Here is a 19,656-nt window from a genome sequence, read left to right on the forward strand (position 1 = left end):
ATATATATTGATTAAATTGGGTAACAAAAATAAACAAAATTATTCAAGTAGAGTGAAAGCCCTTTGACAATTTTTTACATTTTTCAATAAATGAAATCAAAATCATAAATTTTTTCATTTATTCATTAATATCAACTGTAATTTACGATAAACAAACGAAAATATCAGAAAATACTGGATTTTTTTTCTTTAGTTTACTGTATACTGAATGATACAATCACATTTCGCAGCATGATTCCCCATCAAGCTTTCCTAAATAATTGTTCATTTAGCAATAGTAATTAAAATGAACAAGTATTATTTAGAAAAGCTTGTTCAAGGTGCGATGTATACTATAAATAAATAGATGTATGAATGGGTCTGCCCTATAAACGTTCTGCGAAGAAAAGAGCCCCCCCCCCCTGTTCTTGAGATACTTCGGTGGTAAAAGAAGCTTATCATAGTAAATTTGCAACTTGTGTAGAGTAAAATTAGCACAAGTTTTTAAACGCCGTTCCAATCATGTTTATTATTTGCATGTTAATCCTGAATGTGATATGATTAAATTTATATAAATTGAAAAAAGAAATGTTATTTTTTTTTATTTTTTAAGACACACACAATGATCTTCCGTCATTGAAATAATCATTTCAACAGAATTAAAATTAGAAAGTTAGTATAGCAGCGTTTCCATTATTTTGATCAACCCCAAAGTGTCTAAGCTGTCACTGAGGTTGCAATGCTAGGTGCGTAAGGAATTGAAAAATCAATACTTAATTGTAGGTTTTTGCTTTTAGATATTAGTATATTTTATTTTGTGAATTTACCTCCAATTGAACAAGGCATTCCATCTGGGCAGGTAGTTTCGGCTGCATATTCAACTTCGCTGTTTGTTCGAGCAATGCGTCCAAATACTATTTGCATTGAAATAACCATTACAAGAATCAGTGGAAAAAACATTGCTGCAAGATCTGAAAATTGAATTTTTTTTCCTTTAAATTACTAGTCTAATGTATGACATTTTAACGATTATAATATTTGTCCTGGGTATAAGAAGGCACGTATCTCCTATTTCTTCTAAAAAAAAAGAGGGAGACCACGAAAACCTCTCACGGTTAGCCTGACGGGAACCTAACCCATGATCCATCTACCACTGAGGCTATATTTTAAGTCGGCACTGTGGTCGGTGCATGCCGGATGCGGAATTTGCATCGACCAGACATTGCTGGTATTCGAACCCGGTTCACCTTATGGGCAGGTGAACGTTCTATCCCCTGGTAGGGCACTGGGCCCATGTCCAAGAGATCGTGGGTCGATCCCCGCAGGCTGAAGACTCCCCGTGTAGTAAATGGTGACTAATGCACGTTAAATCTGTCGAGTCATGTTCTCATAACAAATCATACCACAGGGGGTACTGATCCAGGAGTTTCTTGGATTGGTTCAAAATTACTAGGCTATGGAGTTGAACATTAATAGTCGTAAATCTAAAATTGGGTCGGCTGTTCAACGACGGTTATAAAATATATAAAAAAAAGTATTGTAACACTAGTAGTATACACCGTTGTATAAGCGGCGGAAGTGACGTCACAGTCAACCGGAGCTTATTTCTGCCCCAACCGGAAGTCGCTTATTTCTGCCCACATTCAAACCGGAAGTCGCTTATTTCTGCCCAACTTCAAACCGGAAGTTGCTTATTTCTGCCCGCCTATAAACCGGAAGTTGCTTATTTCTGCCCGCCTGAAAATCGAAACTTCGTCTGCAACGTCATGGGGAGCTTATTTCTTTTTTTTCTTAAGCCTAACATATTTTTAGTTTCGGTTTCTGTTTTTAATTAAGTTTCGTTTTTTTAAATATTATATAATTTATTAGTTTTTTGAGGGTGGCAACACTTATTATTTTTAATATTNATAAAATATATAAAAAAAAGTATTGTAATACTTCAATCAAAAAATAGATATATATAAAAATTATCGTTTGCACTTTTGGCAGCTGTTAAAAGTTTACTCTTCACAAATGGCCTTGTTGCACTAGTTGCATACACATTTTGTCATTCCGCGAATCTTAGATGGCCAGAAAAAAGCGCATTTTAAGTTGCGTCTGCCATAGGAGTTTTTTGATGTTCAAAATGTCTTAATGTTTATTTTGATGGAATTAAACATTCGACTGTTAAACGATTTTTACCGCAAATATCGAAAAGTACCATCGTTGCTTATCACCTTCGAATAACAAAACGCTCTCCGGAACAGTGAATGGACAGGACAAGTGCGACATCAAACAGTACATTCTAAGGTAAGCGACATGCTTTGTTGTTTAATCTGAAATCCCGCAATTGTTGAAAGGTTGGCTAATAGCTCAAGATAGTGCTTTTTATATAAAAGGTTATAATAAGTGATTTTAAAAATAATTGTAATTACAATAAATCGAACATTCCTTAACTATCTTTGAAACAGCCGATTTTGACAAAAATTTAAGACAAGCAGAATGTTAACCAGTTCGACCGTATATCACGAATTAATATTAAGCAGATATACTTAAAATACTTTATACTTTAAAAAATAATGGTTGCTAAAATATATAAAAAAGAAATAACGATGGACCTTAAGAAGTAAAAAGTTTTACATTTTGAGAGGTAAGCAATATTAGTGTCACCAAACTGATAACACTGAGCCGGAAAGTGTTAAAAATGTACATATTTCTTAGATTGATTTATCTCCTTGTTTAGTAATGTGTATGAATTGTATTAAGTATGAAATGTTGATATTCAACTAAATAATTTATTCTGAAAACAAAAATTTTAAGTCCATATAAAACGTACTTACATGAAAATGCCTGGACGACTAACAATTATTTGAAAACTAAAACAATTTTAGGAACATAGCTCTGTGTTATATTTATATGAAATTTATTTTCAATGTAGACCTTTATCTTTTCCCTCCCTTATAAAAAAACGAATAAAATCTCACTTTTTTTTTTCTCACAACGGTGTTAAACGAATTATTTCTTATCGAATTTCTAAACGAATTATTTCTTATAGTATTATTTCTTATCGAAGAAAATAACTGACTAATTTGATGTAAAACTGTATAATCAGATGTTGGTGAACAAATATTAGTGATTCTGGAATAATAAATTTCATTTGGATTTAATTCTGGCAATTTAATCAATAATTTCGAACATATTTATAATAATCTTAACAGATCTTGAGGAAACAATGTCTGAGCTGTTCGTGTTGTTATCTTTTTCAAATAAACACGTCCTTAATGACCTTCCTTTCCTCCCTTTGTTTCTTTTCTCCTTTTCCATTTCTTATGAGTCAGACTTAGTTTGGAACACCGCGTCGTTGAATTTCATTAAGTTGTGCATAATATTGTTTGTGTTTAGAGCATTATAGCTGTTTTTGGATGTTGTGTTATTGATTCTACATTCAATCACTCTTAATCTGTACAGTTCTAACGATTAACAATCTAAGAAACTAGTTTTTAATGATTTCTGGTTATCTATCATCTTAAATAATATTTCTTTTGAAAAATATCGATATTATTTTTTTGTTTTTAATCCATTTGATTAAATCTTATTTAATTGTGATATTCACCCATATCCAATTTTGAGGATTCTACTGTAGTTTTGAGAAAAGTGCTTCATGAAAAATTTAAATGTGAAGTTTTAAGTTGGTTAAATACTGAAAATACTATTAAAATTTTTTAAATATCCCTTATGTTTAAGGAAAAGAATTAAAGATATTTTGTTAGAAATAAATAATAATTACTTTTTTTTTTAACCAAACAATAATTTCTTTTTATATTTATATAAACCTTAGATTTAGGTTTTTGTAAATTATTATTCATTTTACAAGTTTTTTTTCATTCCTTTTGAGTGAATTGCGGTATTTTTTTCTTTTTTTGGTGATTATACTTCTCATTTCATCTAGCTGCTGCAGTCATTCACACGTCTGCATTCCATGGAAACAGGGTATTAAAAAATTTTTTTAATTAATGAAAAGTTCATAAATGCTGCGTCAGAGTTGTGTAAAGATTTTTAAAAAGATAAACCGGCTTCGAATTGTTACAAGATACGTTATATTCTGTTATCAATATGAGAACGTAAAAGTTATCTATTTTTATCGTATTTTTTTTCTTCTTCTGTTTGTGTATGTTTGCTCAGATATTAAAGAGTGCTTTATGTAGTTGCAAAAGTTTTTCTCAGACCATGGCGTTCCATAATTTTCTTAGGAGGTGTCAAACGGTATGTTTATTTGACTTAACTACCTACAAATTTGGCAACTTTTACGAATTTTATTTAAGAGTTATTTAGATAGACATTAAAGTTATTAGGAATATTTTTAAATTTTGTTAGGCTTACACACAGAGATAAACAAAATTGAAAAAGGTTCGTTTAATATGTATTTTAAAATCTTTATGTCGTGGTGGTAATTAATATAATTTTAAATCATTTATATTTGCAGAGATGCCGACTGCTCCGGACACGCCAAAATATTTTTAAAAAAAACGGTAAATAACTACAAAGGAAATTTTGCAAATATTTGATTATTTTGCTCCCTTTTTAAAATGTATAGCATGACATAAATATTACAAAGTGGTGAATTATATAAGCTTACGAATTATTTAGAAATAGTGGTGGATAAAAATCTACTAAATTGAACTTATTAAACCAAGAATTGCAATTGTTAAACTACCACTTTAAAATATATATTTGCTGTCCGGAGCAAGTTGGCATCTCTGTATTTGTTATGGCGGTGGTAAGAATTATAATCTAATTGGAATATTTTTATTTTATAATCTGACGCAAAAAAAAGTTAACTAAGAGTTAACATGATTATTTTTTTCTTAGTTTAGGTACATTTAACAAATTAGACCAGGACAATTTTGATGTTGCATTAAATTATTTTAGTAGGTACCATTGTTGTCGAAAATTTTTTTGTATCATTTTAATTAAACTAAAAATATTAGAATATACCTCAGGAAACTTTTTTCGCCCAAACAAAAAAATTTTCATTTTTATGTAAATGCAAGAATGCCATAAGGGACTAAAAAAGTAAAAAATGGTAGAAACTCAATTCACTTTTACATTTATCAGGGTGCGTAGCGATTTTAAAAAGTGTTTAAAGGTGCTTATTTTTTATTTTCATTTTTCACAAGCCCTTAAAGGTGTTTTTTTTCTTTGGGTGTTTTTAAAAAGTGCTTGCTTAATTTTCCCTTTTCGAAAATGAAAATTTTCATTTACCATGTTGATTTTCGCTACGAATTATGCAAAAAGACGCAGTTCATATTGTTCTATTCAACGTTTTCGCAAATAATTCAACCCCAATCTATTGTCAGTTCGTAGCGTATAAAAAGGTCGTTCGTTTTACATGATTCAAAATTTCATGATTTTTAACAATTGTTAAAACAAATTCCAAAAGTTTTTTTTTTTTTTTTGACATGAGAATTGAAACAAAATAAAACCGTCAATTGTAATAACTTTCCAACCCTGCCTAATTACGATATTTATTTAAAGTGCTTAAAAATATTTTTTTAATGGTTGAAAAGTGCTTATAAGATCCTAATTTTTTGCTGAATAATTTGGCTATGCACCCTGTTTATTTTCTCTTTATTTAATCAATCATAACTATCACTATGACTTATTACATTTCAAATTATTAACATTTGAAAAATATATATACTTTGTTTTCATTTGCAACAGTAAACTAGAAAAATATGCTATGAAAAATTGCTAATTTTAAATTCATTTATTGAAATTTTGAATTTTAACTCTCTGTACTTTTTTCATTTATAGTCACCCATATAAAAAAGTTATTATTATTATTTAAAATAGTAGTCACAAATCCGTTTATCTACAAATCCGTTTATAGGGCGGGTTTTATTCACACAATCACTCTGAGGAAAGGACATAGAACACACAGAGAGAAAGTTACATCCATGCCTACGGTGGGATTCGAACACGCATCCACTGGCCTCGCAGTCCAGTGCAGTAACCACTAGACCAGTGATCAGGCAAATTTGAAAAAGTGGCAGGCAGAATTTCATAAGAGTTGGAGCAAACTTGTCACTAGTTACAACTTCAATTTTAAAAAAAATTACGACGAAAGATTATTGTACTTGATGAGACTACTTGTAATAAACCTTTGTAATTAAGAATATATTTCTCCTCCAGAAAATAAGGTAGATATTAACTGGCTTTAATGCCAATTTCTTTCCCCTCTTTTCTCACGTTACAAACAGACTTGTATTATGCAGGGATGTCACTGCTCCGCTTTCTACAAAAGTTTTAATTAATTGGTAAGGTATTAAGCAGTATAACTTGTAGAATAATGATAACTACGGCCTACTCTTTAAAAGTGTCACCACGAGATAATTGCGAAAAGTTTAATTTTTTATGATACTTTTAAATTTTAATGTGCAGTGGTGGAAAAATGACATAAAATGAAAAACGTTAAATTAAAAATAACTGAAATTTTGTTACCACTAGAAAATATTTTTTTCAAAGCGAAGCAAGTTGGCAGCTATGCATAATACAGGGATGCCAACTTGCTTCGCTTTGTAAAAAAATTGGACGATCGCTGAGAAAAACTTTTTTTAGTGATTGCAACATTAGCGTTCTGTCGTGTTCGTACCTGCCAACTTGTACGGTCGCTGAAAAATATTTTACGAAGTGGTAGTTAAACAAATATTAAAGTTGAAAATAATTTCAAAAAATTAAATTACTTTGTTGAGAGGTTATTACGTTTACCATAAAATTATATGCACACATTCTTTTTTATTGATTTGTAGTGGTAGGTTGAAAAAATATTTTTAATCTTTAAAATGAAGATTTAATGCGTCAAAACTCTAAAATGTTGCTACCACTAAGAAAATTCTTTCTCAACGGCCGTAAGAATTAGCAGCTATGCGTATTAAAATTTCTATGCCAATAGTCTCAGTTGCCAATTAGCACAACTCAGATGAAGGAGTCGTGTGACCGCTATCTCGGGCAGGTACTCCAGCGAATCTCCTATCAAGTCAAGTAAGCATATGAAAGTCTCGAAAAAAAATTTTTTAACTTCCACTACCATGACGAATCAGTAACTTAAGAAATATGATGATCAGATCTATTTGTTGGCTAAATCTCTGGCCAAGCGGTTTCGTCGGTCCGCCAAATGCTCTCAAGTGTTAAGGTAGCGGGATCGAAACCCGCCGTGTCCCATTGTGTATTATGATGCTCTTCAATGTGATAAGTGTTTTTAAACAGTCTAAATAATGAGCACATAAACCCACGTATGTATTTATGTATTAAAGATTTTATTTTTCATTTCAGGCAGTAAGAGGGTATGATCCATTTAATCAAGCAAGATTATTTCATGTTTCCCCCCTGAGCTATGCAGCCCACAAGGTAATCAATTAAATTATTCACTAACTTCTATCTCTTTCCACACATACATACACACATATATATCAGTATACTTTTCTTTCTTTAGGTTGCTATGAGTAGGTTTGATAAAGATTCATATCTGCCATGCGAAAAACTTGCTGAAAACTTGGCAATAGTACGAGGCAGGTAAAGCATTGGTATTTACTTTTACTTTTTTTTCTTTTATTTAAAATATGTATAACATTCTTATAGTTAGATGTTTACATAAATGCCACCTTTTACAAGGTTTTGGAAACTGTCTTTTTTTAATGCTTAAAGCGGTAAAAAAAAAGTATTTTTTTGAATTCTTGATTCATATACTTAATTTAAAATGATTTAATAATTTGGCAAAATAACAACACTGATTTAGCGAGCAATTTTTCTTAGGCCTTATGATATATACACAGTCCAGTCACATTAATGTGACCACCACCTACTTTCGACGTCAACGTGAAATAATCAATCACAGAGTTCATGTGGCAGCACATTACAGTGTAGTGTATATATTGGATGTCCTAGGGCATGGAAAAGCATTTCAGTCGTTGGCGCAATGCAGAAACGTAGCGATTTATCTGACGTCCAAAAGGGCATGATTATTGGCTTTCGGACCAAGGGTGGAAGCATTTCGGAAACGACTGATTTCGTGAACTGTTCGCGTGCCGCCGTGGTAAAAGTATATCGAGCATGGCAAAATGGCACTATACAAAGCAAGCGGCGTGGCACATGTGGTGCACCACGGGCCAAAGATGGCACAGGCGAAAGAAAGCTACGGGAATGCGTTCAGACGAATAGACGTGCAACTGTTGAGCAACTGACCGCCCAAATGAACCAAGGGGCTATCAAGAGTGTATCCTCAACAACTGTTCAGCAAACGTTGCTGCGCATGGGCCTCCGCAACAGACGCCTGGTTAATGCACCCATGCTGACTGCTGTTCATCGGTGACGAAGGCTGGAATTTGCACGCCAGTACCGCAACTGGACGTCCACAGAGTGATAACAGGTGGCTTTTTCCGATTAATCACATTTTAGCTCCATGGGACAGATGGACGTTGGCGTATACGGCGTGAAACGTCTGAAAGCTTTTNCAAGATGCTACAGCTCAAGTACAAAATATAAATTAATAGACTTATTATTTTTGAAATTTTAACTTAAATTTTTTTTGAATAATTAATATATTTCATTATTTAAAATCTTAAATGATGAAGATTTTAAGTTAAATTACTATAGATAATCTAAGAAAATTCGTTATGGTTCCTTTTAAAAACACTTTTTGGGATCTACATAATTAAATAGCTGATAGTTTAAATATTCACAAATCACTTTACTTAAGGGTAATTACTTTAAAAATATTTTTAAACATTTTTTATTTGTTTAAATAAATTATTAAATATCGGGAAAACAAAATAATGAAATAATATATTCTTTTCTCCGCAAAATGGAGTGCTTTCTAATATAGTCTCAATATAACCAAAGCAAAATATTAGGAAAATACAGAACAAAACACAAGACGAAATCTATAAAGGGAGTTACAAATTCAAATGAACTCACTCGAACCGGAATCTTTCAAGAATGAGTTAAAATATTTTCGTAATAATATTGCCAGATTATAAAATATGAAAACAGAGGTGTAATTGGAGGGATCTTTAATGGCGAGCTCTTACTGCAGAACTGAAGTACATTTGATTTGCTTGCTCTGTGCCTTAGATTTGCCCGAAAATGGATGTGCGCAAGGTAATGATATTATACTGGATAATTTAAGGTTTATAATTAACAAGGTTGATACCCAATTATACAATTTTAATAATTTTAGAAAATTAACAATTATTTTTAAAAAAAACGAAACATGACTTGTTTATCAGGCACTAAATTACTAACAATACTGTTCAAATCCATAAAAATAGGCTCAAAGAGCAAGGTTCCAAACAAATTAGAAAAACAAATTAAAAATGGAAACAAAAATAAAACGAAAGTAAGTTAAAAGTTGCTACACTTTGGCAAATTAAGAAGAATTATTTCAGGCTTCAATCGCAATTCAAACGTTCCTTCTACCACAAGTAGTAAAAGTAGGCCGGTATGCAATTGTACGCAAAAATATTTTCATGTTTTGCTAAAATTTATAACTCTGGAGGGTACGTAATTAAGGGAATAGTACTAAGTGTTTGATTTATAATATTCTTGGCGTATTAGTTTCAAAATCAATCCTGATATTTACACTAAATGGTTGACATTCTCCTTTTTAAACACTTATGAAAATGTAGTACAAAGAAATCAATTAACAATTAACGTGAGAAAATATTATAAAAAATATAAAATACTTGCGAAAAAGGAAACCTAATAAAACCATAACATAAAAAATTTCGTGTTACTTTTAAACGCAATAAAACTTGCTATGATATAAGTTTTAGCTGGGTCTAAGCTTGTTAGACGATAGTCATTTACCCCTTACTTGTAAAACTATACAGTATAGTACTTTCAATTTACCAAAATTAGTTACAAAAGATGAAACGGAAAAAAATGGTACATAAAACTTCATTAAGTCTAAACATTAAAATTGTTTTAAACTAGTTTTACTTTATAAATATTTTATATTGATTCTAGTATTTTATCTTAATGCATTTTGTATGAATATATTTTATCTGAATAAAGGTCAGATTTAGATGACCAAAATTTTGTATTATTTCTACTTACATAATTACCGTTCTCTTAAAAAGTCATATTATTGGTGTTATATACTTCACAGATATTTTGTTACCGTGTAACAAAGATAGTCCAAGCCATTAATTATGTCATTGTTTATCTTATCATTGCTGTCGTTAGTTTTTTTATGTTCTTTATGAACAGATTGAGCGACTAACCTTTTTGTTTTCTCTTTCAGATGACAATGTTACAATTTATATCAAGTGGACTTCAAAAGGTAGTTTTAACAATTCAAAATTTCATGCTTTAATATCCACTAGCTGAATACCCGTTTCGTAGAGGTTTGAAAAACTTAAACAATCAATAAAACAGCATTGGTCAAAACTACGAAGTCGTACTCAAAACTGAAACACATATCAGGACACAATTAATAAAACTAAAATTTATTCATTTTTTTCTTCTTAATATTCATTGCCATTCCCTGAGTCCTTGCGTTATTACATTAAGCAAAAAAGGATTTTAGAAGTTTCCTCCAGTACAGATTAGACAAAAGTGGTTAGAAACTCTTCTATATTAACTCTGTGTAAACAATCTTTCTTTTAGCAAGCAAATGCTTTGGAAGCTTTTACGTGGAAAAATTGTTCGTACAATTTGAAAGGTCAATCATGAAGCTCTAAAAAGGGTGCCCTTTTTACCCATTCAAAATTTGCATATAGACTAAAATGAGTATGAGAAGTTAAGTGCCTTTTCCTTTTTTAATACCACTATAATTTTAAAAGTATTCTGATATAAATATTAAAATCATATGCAATGATTCTAGAGCAGAAGGGAAGATTATTAGAAGACTTGTCGGCACCCCTAAATGCATTAGCAATAATAGTATAAAAAGGGATCTAAAAATTGATGACATCAACGTCTATATAAAAAATTCTGCGATGAAGCAGAAGCCCAATCACTGCTTTTCTCCTTAGGGATATGGTGTTGCCCTAGCACACGAAATACACTCAGCCCCAGCCCAACTTTGGTTTTCTCTCAAAATTACACTTCGACGAACAGTATTACATAACATATACATGGACCGAGGAGGGCGAGCAACCCCAAGGGGTCGACCCCAAGGAATATGTAGTATAATTAAGACTAGTGTGGTGAGCAACCCAGAAGACGAGTGGTTATTCACAACCAGGACGCCTGGGTCACCACTGTAGCAGAGCTCATGACATAATTTTCTCTCATTGATATTTCTCCTATTGTATATATCTATTTTATTTTTATCTTATTTTTTATTCAATTTGAGTTGATTATTGTGTGTTGTAAATATGTATACATTTTATATTTAACGCAGACCTTCCTTAATATTATCGATCATCATAATCTTCATGATTATTTTATTTTATATTGTTTATGATTATATTGTCGTTTAATTATACCCCATGCCACTCTACATTTCATGATTGTCTATGTCACACGAACCCCCTCTCGATTTTTTGGTGCTGAGCACCTATTCTTCCCCCCATCTCCACTTCTCCTCAATACTCTTCATCAATCGGTTAATGCCGCTTCGAGGCAACGCACCGAGATTTATGTGATTTATGCCGTTCTACCAATGATTCTAAATTTACTGATATGAAAGACAAAACGAAATTTTAAACTTTACATTTCGATCAATCCGAATTTTGCAGGAGCGAAAAGGATGATCTTTCCACTTGTGAAAACAGTTTTGTAATGTAAAATTTTGCAAAGAAATTAGCTGTTAAAAGAAAGATTGTTTACATAGCGTTAGTATCCATATTTTTGTCCAACCCCTGTATATTCAGTTACATTTGGCATAAGGCTAATGTTTAAGATCAACCATCGTCGTTAGTCACTAATTGCCTTAATCAACAATTTCCTCTGGTGCTTATTCCTTTCGTTAGACCATGAAAAACCTTTTTGCTCAGTAACTATCGCAGGTATCTTGGTGCCACTACCAGTATATTTAGTAAGTACTAAAAACACCAATTGACATAATAAAAGTAGTACCCATCACCAAAATTAACTGAGCATCATTGGTGTTAATGACAGAGCGACTAAATTTAGGTTTAATTCAAGGTTCCCATATACGGACGAGTATCTTTTCTTTCTTAATTTAGTTAACACAGTATCTATTTTCTTTATTTCAATTTGTGCCTATCAGCAAAAATAATTAATTGTTATTCTCGAAAATGATTAATAACGACACTAATATTTTCATAATCATTTTCGGCGAACTAATATCGGAATTTATTTTGTAGGCTGTAAAAAATTGCCTAACTTTTATTGACTCCAGTGACGTTTAACTAAATGTGGTATTAAACACTACTAGTATTTTATTTTATTTTGTAACCGTCGTTGAACAGAAATCCCAATTTTGAGTTTACGAATACTAATGTTCAATACCCTAGCCTCGTAATTTGAAACCAATCCAAAAGACAAGGGAACTCCTGGACCAAGTAATGGGAGAAATTTGCCTTCGTAGAGGCCTTTTTTTTTATTTTTTTATTTTTTATGGAACTAACCAGCGTTTGTGTTACTTGGAGAGGATAACCATGAAAACGTCTCGCGATTAGCCTGACGGCAAGGGAATTTTAACCCATGATTCGTCTACCAGTGAGGATATTTCTTTTACGTGAGCAGAGAAAAAATCCGCATTTGCGTTACATGAAGAGGACAATTTTTTTAAAAGAAACACATTTAAAAAAATTTCTTCTACTACTATTTCGTTATAACTATTCTTTTGATTTATTTCAATGTTTTAATATCAGTGATGTGACTGATTTTTTAAAACGAATTAAATAAGTCAATATTGGTATAAAAAAAATATGATCATTTCAAAAGAACATTTTATTACATTAGCTTTAATGTGCTTTCTAATCTAAATACTATACCATAATATTAATTGCATAATATATGAACACATCTTAGAATATTATTAGTAACGTCATTAATTTACGACATTTTTTAAGCTTTTGATATTTGGGATGAGCGATCAAATCCTTACAAGACATATCTTAACATGTTTTTTTTCCTATTAAGTGTAATTGAAGTAATAATAATAAATTATCTTGTTAAAATTGGGGTCTTTTTCTCTTTCATATTGGAAAATGCAAAACCTTTTGAATAAATAACTCCTTTTAATTACTATTCAAATTGACTTAAGTTGAGAATTTTACATCTTTAAGTGGATCAACTCAAAAAATTATAATCTTGAGGCATAAGATTAAAGTTTACTAACATTTTTTGAATCGTAAGGAGACTTTTCTTCCTTCTAAAAGAGTGGTTCCAAGATTTGGTTAACTTGGCTTATCAGAAAATGTACACCATTAATAAGGACCCTTTATAAATATTTCATTTTTAAATAATGATACGATGATATAGCTTTCGAACTATATGTTCTGGTTCCATTCATTATATTATCAATGCTTCATCTCCATTCTACTACTTGTTTTATTTTTTGCTACTATGAAAATAAAGCGTAAAACTGAAACTAACTTGAAATTTGTAATCCTTGTTTAGTCCATTTCATCCAATAATGTAATATCACTTGCAAGTTTTATGGCTTATTTACGTCTAATTTCAATTACATTCGTAATTTTCTTTTCTTTCTTTATCTTTTCATTTATTTTTTCTATTATATTTCATTAGGTTGCAGTGCCATCTACAATTCACTGTGATCACTTCGTCCAGGCTCAAATCAGTGGAGATAAAGATCTCGTTCGTTCAGAAGTAATGTGATGTATTTTCTACCCTTTTTGTTGTAACGAAAATTTAATGATTTTGCGCAATTGAAATAATGAATGCAAGTAAAAAGAGTTTTCTTTTCACCTTAAATTAGAGATGCATTTTTGATTGTTTGCTTATGAAATGAGGTTCACAGCCATTTGCACAGTCATCGTTGGGGATGGAATCATGTAGATTTGTGACTGAATTTTATTTGCGTGATGGACATGAAAGAATAAAAATATAATTTTAAATAAGGAAATGCGAAAAAAAAATAAGGAAAATATAATTTTCGATTCGAACCTGGTGCGGAACTCATATCGACCAGCCATCGCTGGATTTAGAACCTCGGACACCTCATTGGGAGGCGAGCCCTCTATCCTCTGATCCACCACAGCTTTAGTAAAAGAATAGTTAAATTTGTTTAATTTTATATATTTTGCTCATTTTTACAGTCATCATTATCATTAACACGACCGTCCTGGATGGGTCTTGGCCTTTTCTAGAGCATTTCACCGTGCCGTTCTCCTTGTTTCCCGATCAATACCCTAATTATTTTAAAATTAACTCTAATGGAATCCAGACAACGAAGTTTTGGACGTCCTCTAGCTCTACAACCAGTTGGTTTGCTCTTGAATATCTTATACGTTGGACTAGTGTATCTAAATTGTGCTTATCTGTGGGTAAAATATCACAGATTGATTCACAAGTTCACGTTTGAATTAATTAAATGCGGTGATGGGCAAAAATTCACTGCATCACATATTTCTTGAACCCAGAAATAATTATTACAGCTGAAAGTAAACTTTAACAAGAAAAAATCCTCGGTAAAATGTCTCAAAGTTTGCAACTAACCTTTTTATGGAACTATAAGTATGATAGTTTATGCAGGGTACCGAGTCAAATATAGTTTGAATGTATAGCACTTTGTTCTATTTTACATGCATTGATGACAAATAAAAATTGCCTTTTTTAAATTGAAAAGATACATCTCAGTTGATACATCGTTTCACGTGTAGTAGTAATAAATAAAAACTCGTAATTGTGCTTTTTTTTCTTGGTTAATTCTGTAAATGGGATAGTAACAAATAATATTTTTGACAGTGTGAAAAATAAATTATTAGATTAAAGTAATGAGTACTAGAGGTACAAATTTTTTTCTAAATGCTTCTCATTTTTTTAATTCTAAAATATTAAATATGTAACTGCACGAATTTAGTTTTAAAGGAAAATTTTTTATTTGTATGAATTTTTTTTCCTTATCTGTGCTAATTGATACAAGGTGAATATGATCTAAAATTTAAATGCTAGAGAATAATATTTTACAAGTAGATTTAAAGGGAAAATATAATTTTATTTTTCTCTAGTCAATAATGAAAAATGTAAAGCGTAATATTTCGTAATATTTCACTTCAGAAATTCTCTCTAATTTTAAGTTTTTTGTCTAACAGAAATAAAACTATTTTCTCCTCTTTCGGACAACTTGAAAAGCAGTTTTTAAACTTTTCGAATCATTTTAGTACTTATCAAGTTTTTCATTTTAGGATATGAATAAAGAAGTTTTCAAATTCTTAGAAACTGCTGCTGCTAAGTATGGGGTAGGATTTTGGAAACCGGGGAGCGGTATCATGCACCAGGTATGCTTTTAAACTAAAAAATAATTTACTATTACCGAATTATCAGATAAATATTTTGCTTAGTAATAAAATTTTAGAGAACTCATTCATTTATTTCCGATTGTTTCAGAAATAAATTTATGTTAGAAACATTACACTTAATATTATGTGAATTATTCTCTGTTTTAGATTATCCTGGAAAATTATGCTTTTCCGGGTCTTTTGCTTATTGGCACTGACAGTCATACAACGAATGGAGGTGAGTAAGCTGACAATATGATTTTTGGTTTTTTCAAAGGAAAGGTAAACCAGAGTAGTAGCACGATAAATACAGTATAGCTGTAGTAGCATCACTTTTAGGGTAATAACAGAAGGAATGAGTAAGTATTTGCAGAATCCGTTGTACTGATTAATCTGTTTACATGAAAGCGTTTAAAGTTAAGGCAAAGTCCACCTGAGAAAGATGTATGCAGGCCAATACAGTATGAGTTTAATTTTTAGTAGTAAAAGGTGATTGTTTAATCAGATAGATTAGGTTTAATCAGATATAGTGCTACACGGATATCGAGTCGTAACTTTTTTATTACCTCTAACTGTTTTGTCAGCAGATCCAGGGCAGGTAAACACCATGATCTCCAATGGATTCAACAGAAATCACTGTTTGGTAAATTTGATATGCTGTTCGCTAATAACGAAAACTTTTTGCTCGATTCTGTAACTGCCAGTTATTCTTGACAGTGTTCACAGGCAGAAGTCATTAATGTCAGCTTTACATTCACCTTCAGACACTAAAAGGGTACCAAAGTGTGTTGAACTGTTTTGGAGGCATCTATCTTGGCACAATTTTACATTCTCTTTAAATGCTGTCATGCAAACTAAATTCGCTAAGCATGATCTGTATAGCACTCCTCTTACTAAAATTTATAATCACGAAGGATGACGTTGCTATATATACTGTATTTCTGACGCGATCACGCTTGTCCTTTTTTCCATTAGGTGATCATTATATTTTAAAAGAATTCTCCTGAAACTTAAATACACGTGTGTCTTTCGTACCTGATTACAGGTGGCTTAGGAGGAGTATGTATAGGTGTAGGTGGAGCGGATGCAGTTGATGTTATGGCAGATATTCCATGGGAGTTGAAGTGTCCGAATTTTACTGGAGTCAAACTTACAGGCAAACTAAATGGTTGGACTTCTCCAAAAGGTAAGTATTATGACTATGCATTCAATTATAATTTATTAGTCTATATTTGAAACAAAACAAAAACTTTTTTAATTGAAAATCATCTTGGAGAAATTACTTATTTCTACACATAGATAAATGTTCTTCATTTTTTTAAAATCTGAAATATTTTAATCGTTGCAAGCTCTAAAAATATTTTTTTAAATGTAAATTTTGTTGGAATGGTCAGAAATTGTACAAAGTTGGGATTTTTTGTGGAACTAAGCAATCGAAGACAGTGCGAAACATTAATAATACATTTCACTCTAGTGTTACTAAGCAGAAAACTCTATCAAACTGGTTTGCCAAAATTAGGATTTGAATTTACAAACGAACCACTTGGTCGCTTATAATCAAAAGTCAATAATATTGAATTAATGGTTGTCACTGATCCACCATTGACCATCACAGATGAAGTATACAGCATCCAGCTGGGTGAAATGAATGAAAAACTTTAAGAAAAACAGCCTAAATTCGTCAAAAGATCTGGCTTCTATCTTAGAGTATGACAGCGCAAGACCACACTCTGCACAACGACTGCTACAAAACTATGTGAATTGGAGTTAGAACTTCATCATCATCATTCATATTTACCAGATCTAGCTCCCCCACTAACTATCATCTCCTCCCCAATCGAGACAATGTGTTAATTGGAAATCAATTTAATTCCAACAATGCAGTACAATTGACCTTCCAAATAGTTAATGACTTCCCAAAATTTTATTACACCGGTCTTTACAACACAACGTGTTGCTCTATTATCAAAAGTGTATAGACAATATGGATACATACTAAAATGAATAAAATAATTCTTTATATTTATAAGTTACCTAACGATTTTGCTTTTTTTTTTTATCTAAGAATTTCATTCTATGATCCAGATTTCATTCATCGCCATGATTTTATACCACCAGTCTATACAGCCTGTTGCTTAATTAGCTTAGGTGTATTGACGATATGGGTGCATACTTCAATGAACAATAGAATTATTTATAAGCTATCAGTCAACCTTGGCTTTTGTTTCTACTAATTTGATTCATGCCATTCCTTCGCCCTATCTTGACGATTTTAGTCAAAATTCAAGGGGTGCTTAGTGGGAATTTTAAGATATTCTTGATAGAATAGAGAGCGTTTGCAAAGCGTTACGAATCCCTAGCTATAACATTAACGCTATTTGTGCTTGAATTTTCCTATAAATCAAATATTGCTGGAGAAAATAAACCTATTAACCTAACCTAGAGCCTAATATTTACATATCCGGCTGCCGATAAAAGCTTAAAAGTACATGATCGACTGGAATTTGAATAAGTCTATGTTAAGTAGGGAAATATTATTTTCTAGCCCTGGTAGTCTCCGCAATGCAATAAAAAACATACTATCTGAATATGGATTATGAATTTACATTGCCAGATTAGTAATTCAAGTCTTTTATCATTCTTTTCAGATGTAATTTTGAAAGTAGCCGCAATACTAACAGTTAAAGGTGGGACTGGTTCGATTCTGGAATACACTGGTCCCGGAGTTGAATCGATTTCTTGTACAGGTAAATTTATCTATTTCTAACCATCTTTGTATCATTATATATGCTAAATTTTAATTTTACCCCAACGAAGTAATTTTTTTTAAAAAGTTAAAACTTGTTCTTTTTCAATGTTCTTTTTTTATGCTAGTGGTTTTATGAAAGTGTAAATAGGAATCGTAATATGTGTTCATTACTAATATTTTATATAGTTAACTAACTTCACGCTGACGTTGTGCTTTCGAAAAAACTTTACCGACACGAACCAGTCGTGTCCACGAACCAGACGTGCCCACGAAAGTCGTGTCCACGAAGGGATCAGGTCGGCGAAGTGATCATGTCGACGAAGTGGCGTCGTCGATATGATTTGACGGGGAAATAATTTTTGTCGATATAACCGCACGTACTTCCAGTTGGTCTAAATACATTTAAATTTCAAATTACATTAAATTATTCTTAAATAGAAATTGAAAGAATTAAGAGCGTCATTTGGAATTTCTTAATTCATCCTACTATGTATTGTTTTGACTCAAAAGTGTCCGACTTCTTAAAAGGAAATGAGGTGAAAAGAAATATTATGAAAAGAATAAGATTAATTGCATATTTAAATCACGAGGAAATTTTCCACATAATGCCGTTAAAGTTATTCAAAAAATTATATTTCCAACTAATAAGAAATGTAAGATCCAATTTAAAGAGTTTACATGACTAATCTATCACAGAGGTCATGCAACCAGTTTTAATCTTTTTGAGAAAAACAAGAACAGCTCTTTGAACGTAAACTCTTTCGAGCTCTTAATTATTTACATAAAATTAAATCAAAAACTTTATTTCTAAACTTCCTTAATCATGTTTACTAAAAATAATTTTCACTTTCAAATTCATTATAAATGCCGTAGAATAGTGATGAATATAGAGTATCCCTTTTTATCATAAGTGAATTTTGTAAGCGTAGCTACTAACTCTCAAGGTTCCCCCAAGAAATGATATTGGGAAATTTTCTGCATTGTGATCTGTGGCGAAATAATCGCCAAGTCTCGCAACTTATGGGCAGTGGCCCTCGAAAAACTAAAAAATAAATATGTAGTAAATACGCAAATAAGTACCTATCACACACCCTTTTTTATCAAAAGTGAATTTTGTAAGCGTAGCTACCAACTCTCAAGGTCTACACAAGAAATGATATTGGGAAGATTTCTGCATTGTGATCTGTGGCGAAATAATCGCCAAGTCTCGGCAACGTATGGGCAGTGGCCCTCGAAAAACTACAAAATAAATATGTAGTAAATACGCAAATAAGTGCCTATCGCACACTCTTTTTATCAAAAGTGAATTTTGTAAGCGTAGCTACCAACTCTCAAGGTTCCCCCAAGAAATGATAGTGTGAAGATTTCTGCATTGTGATCTGTGGCGAAATAATCGCCAAGTCTCGACAACTTATGGGCAGTGGCCCTCGAAAAACTAAAAAATAAATATGTAGTAAATACGCAAATAAGTGCCTATCACACACCCTTTTTATAAAAAGTGAATTTTGTAAGAGT

At 31.6% G+C, this 19,656-nt stretch overlaps 1 protein-coding gene and 1 long non-coding RNA gene across 2 annotated transcripts in view; one reads left to right on the top strand and one right to left on the bottom strand.

The window, feature by feature from the left end:
* Nucleotides 1–2,933, bottom strand: part of LOC107456141 (uncharacterized) — a 9,424-nt gene extending 6,491 nt beyond the window's left edge. Inside the window, exons 1-2 of the long non-coding RNA XR_006225242.2 lie at nucleotides 2,799–2,933; nucleotides 807–950 (exon numbers count right to left, since the gene is read on the bottom strand). This is a non-coding gene — a long non-coding RNA (uncharacterized lncRNA). The remainder of the gene's footprint in view (nucleotides 1–806; nucleotides 951–2,798) is intronic.
* A 1,147-nt stretch (nucleotides 2,934–4,080) lies between these two features.
* The window catches only part of LOC107450825 (aconitate hydratase, mitochondrial), a 35,038-nt gene continuing 19,462 nt past the window's right edge, over nucleotides 4,081–19,656 (top strand). Inside the window, exons 1-10 of the mRNA XM_043043130.2 lie at nucleotides 4,081–4,221; nucleotides 7,291–7,365; nucleotides 7,451–7,541; nucleotides 8,373–8,486; nucleotides 10,259–10,297; nucleotides 13,681–13,761; nucleotides 15,300–15,392; nucleotides 15,561–15,630; nucleotides 16,438–16,578; nucleotides 18,041–18,139. Coding sequence (XP_042899064.1) covers nucleotides 10,259–10,297; nucleotides 13,681–13,761; nucleotides 15,300–15,392; nucleotides 15,561–15,630; nucleotides 16,438–16,578; nucleotides 18,041–18,139 — 523 coding nt within the window. The 5' untranslated portion in view covers nucleotides 4,081–4,221; nucleotides 7,291–7,365; nucleotides 7,451–7,541; nucleotides 8,373–8,486. The remainder of the gene's footprint in view (nucleotides 4,222–7,290; nucleotides 7,366–7,450; nucleotides 7,542–8,372; nucleotides 8,487–10,258; nucleotides 10,298–13,680; nucleotides 13,762–15,299; nucleotides 15,393–15,560; nucleotides 15,631–16,437; nucleotides 16,579–18,040; nucleotides 18,140–19,656) is intronic.

The sequence above is a fragment of the Parasteatoda tepidariorum genome, chromosome 5 (assembly GCF_043381705.1).
Source record: "Parasteatoda tepidariorum isolate YZ-2023 chromosome 5, CAS_Ptep_4.0, whole genome shotgun sequence".
Lineage (NCBI taxonomy): Eukaryota > Metazoa > Arthropoda > Arachnida > Araneae > Theridiidae > Parasteatoda > Parasteatoda tepidariorum.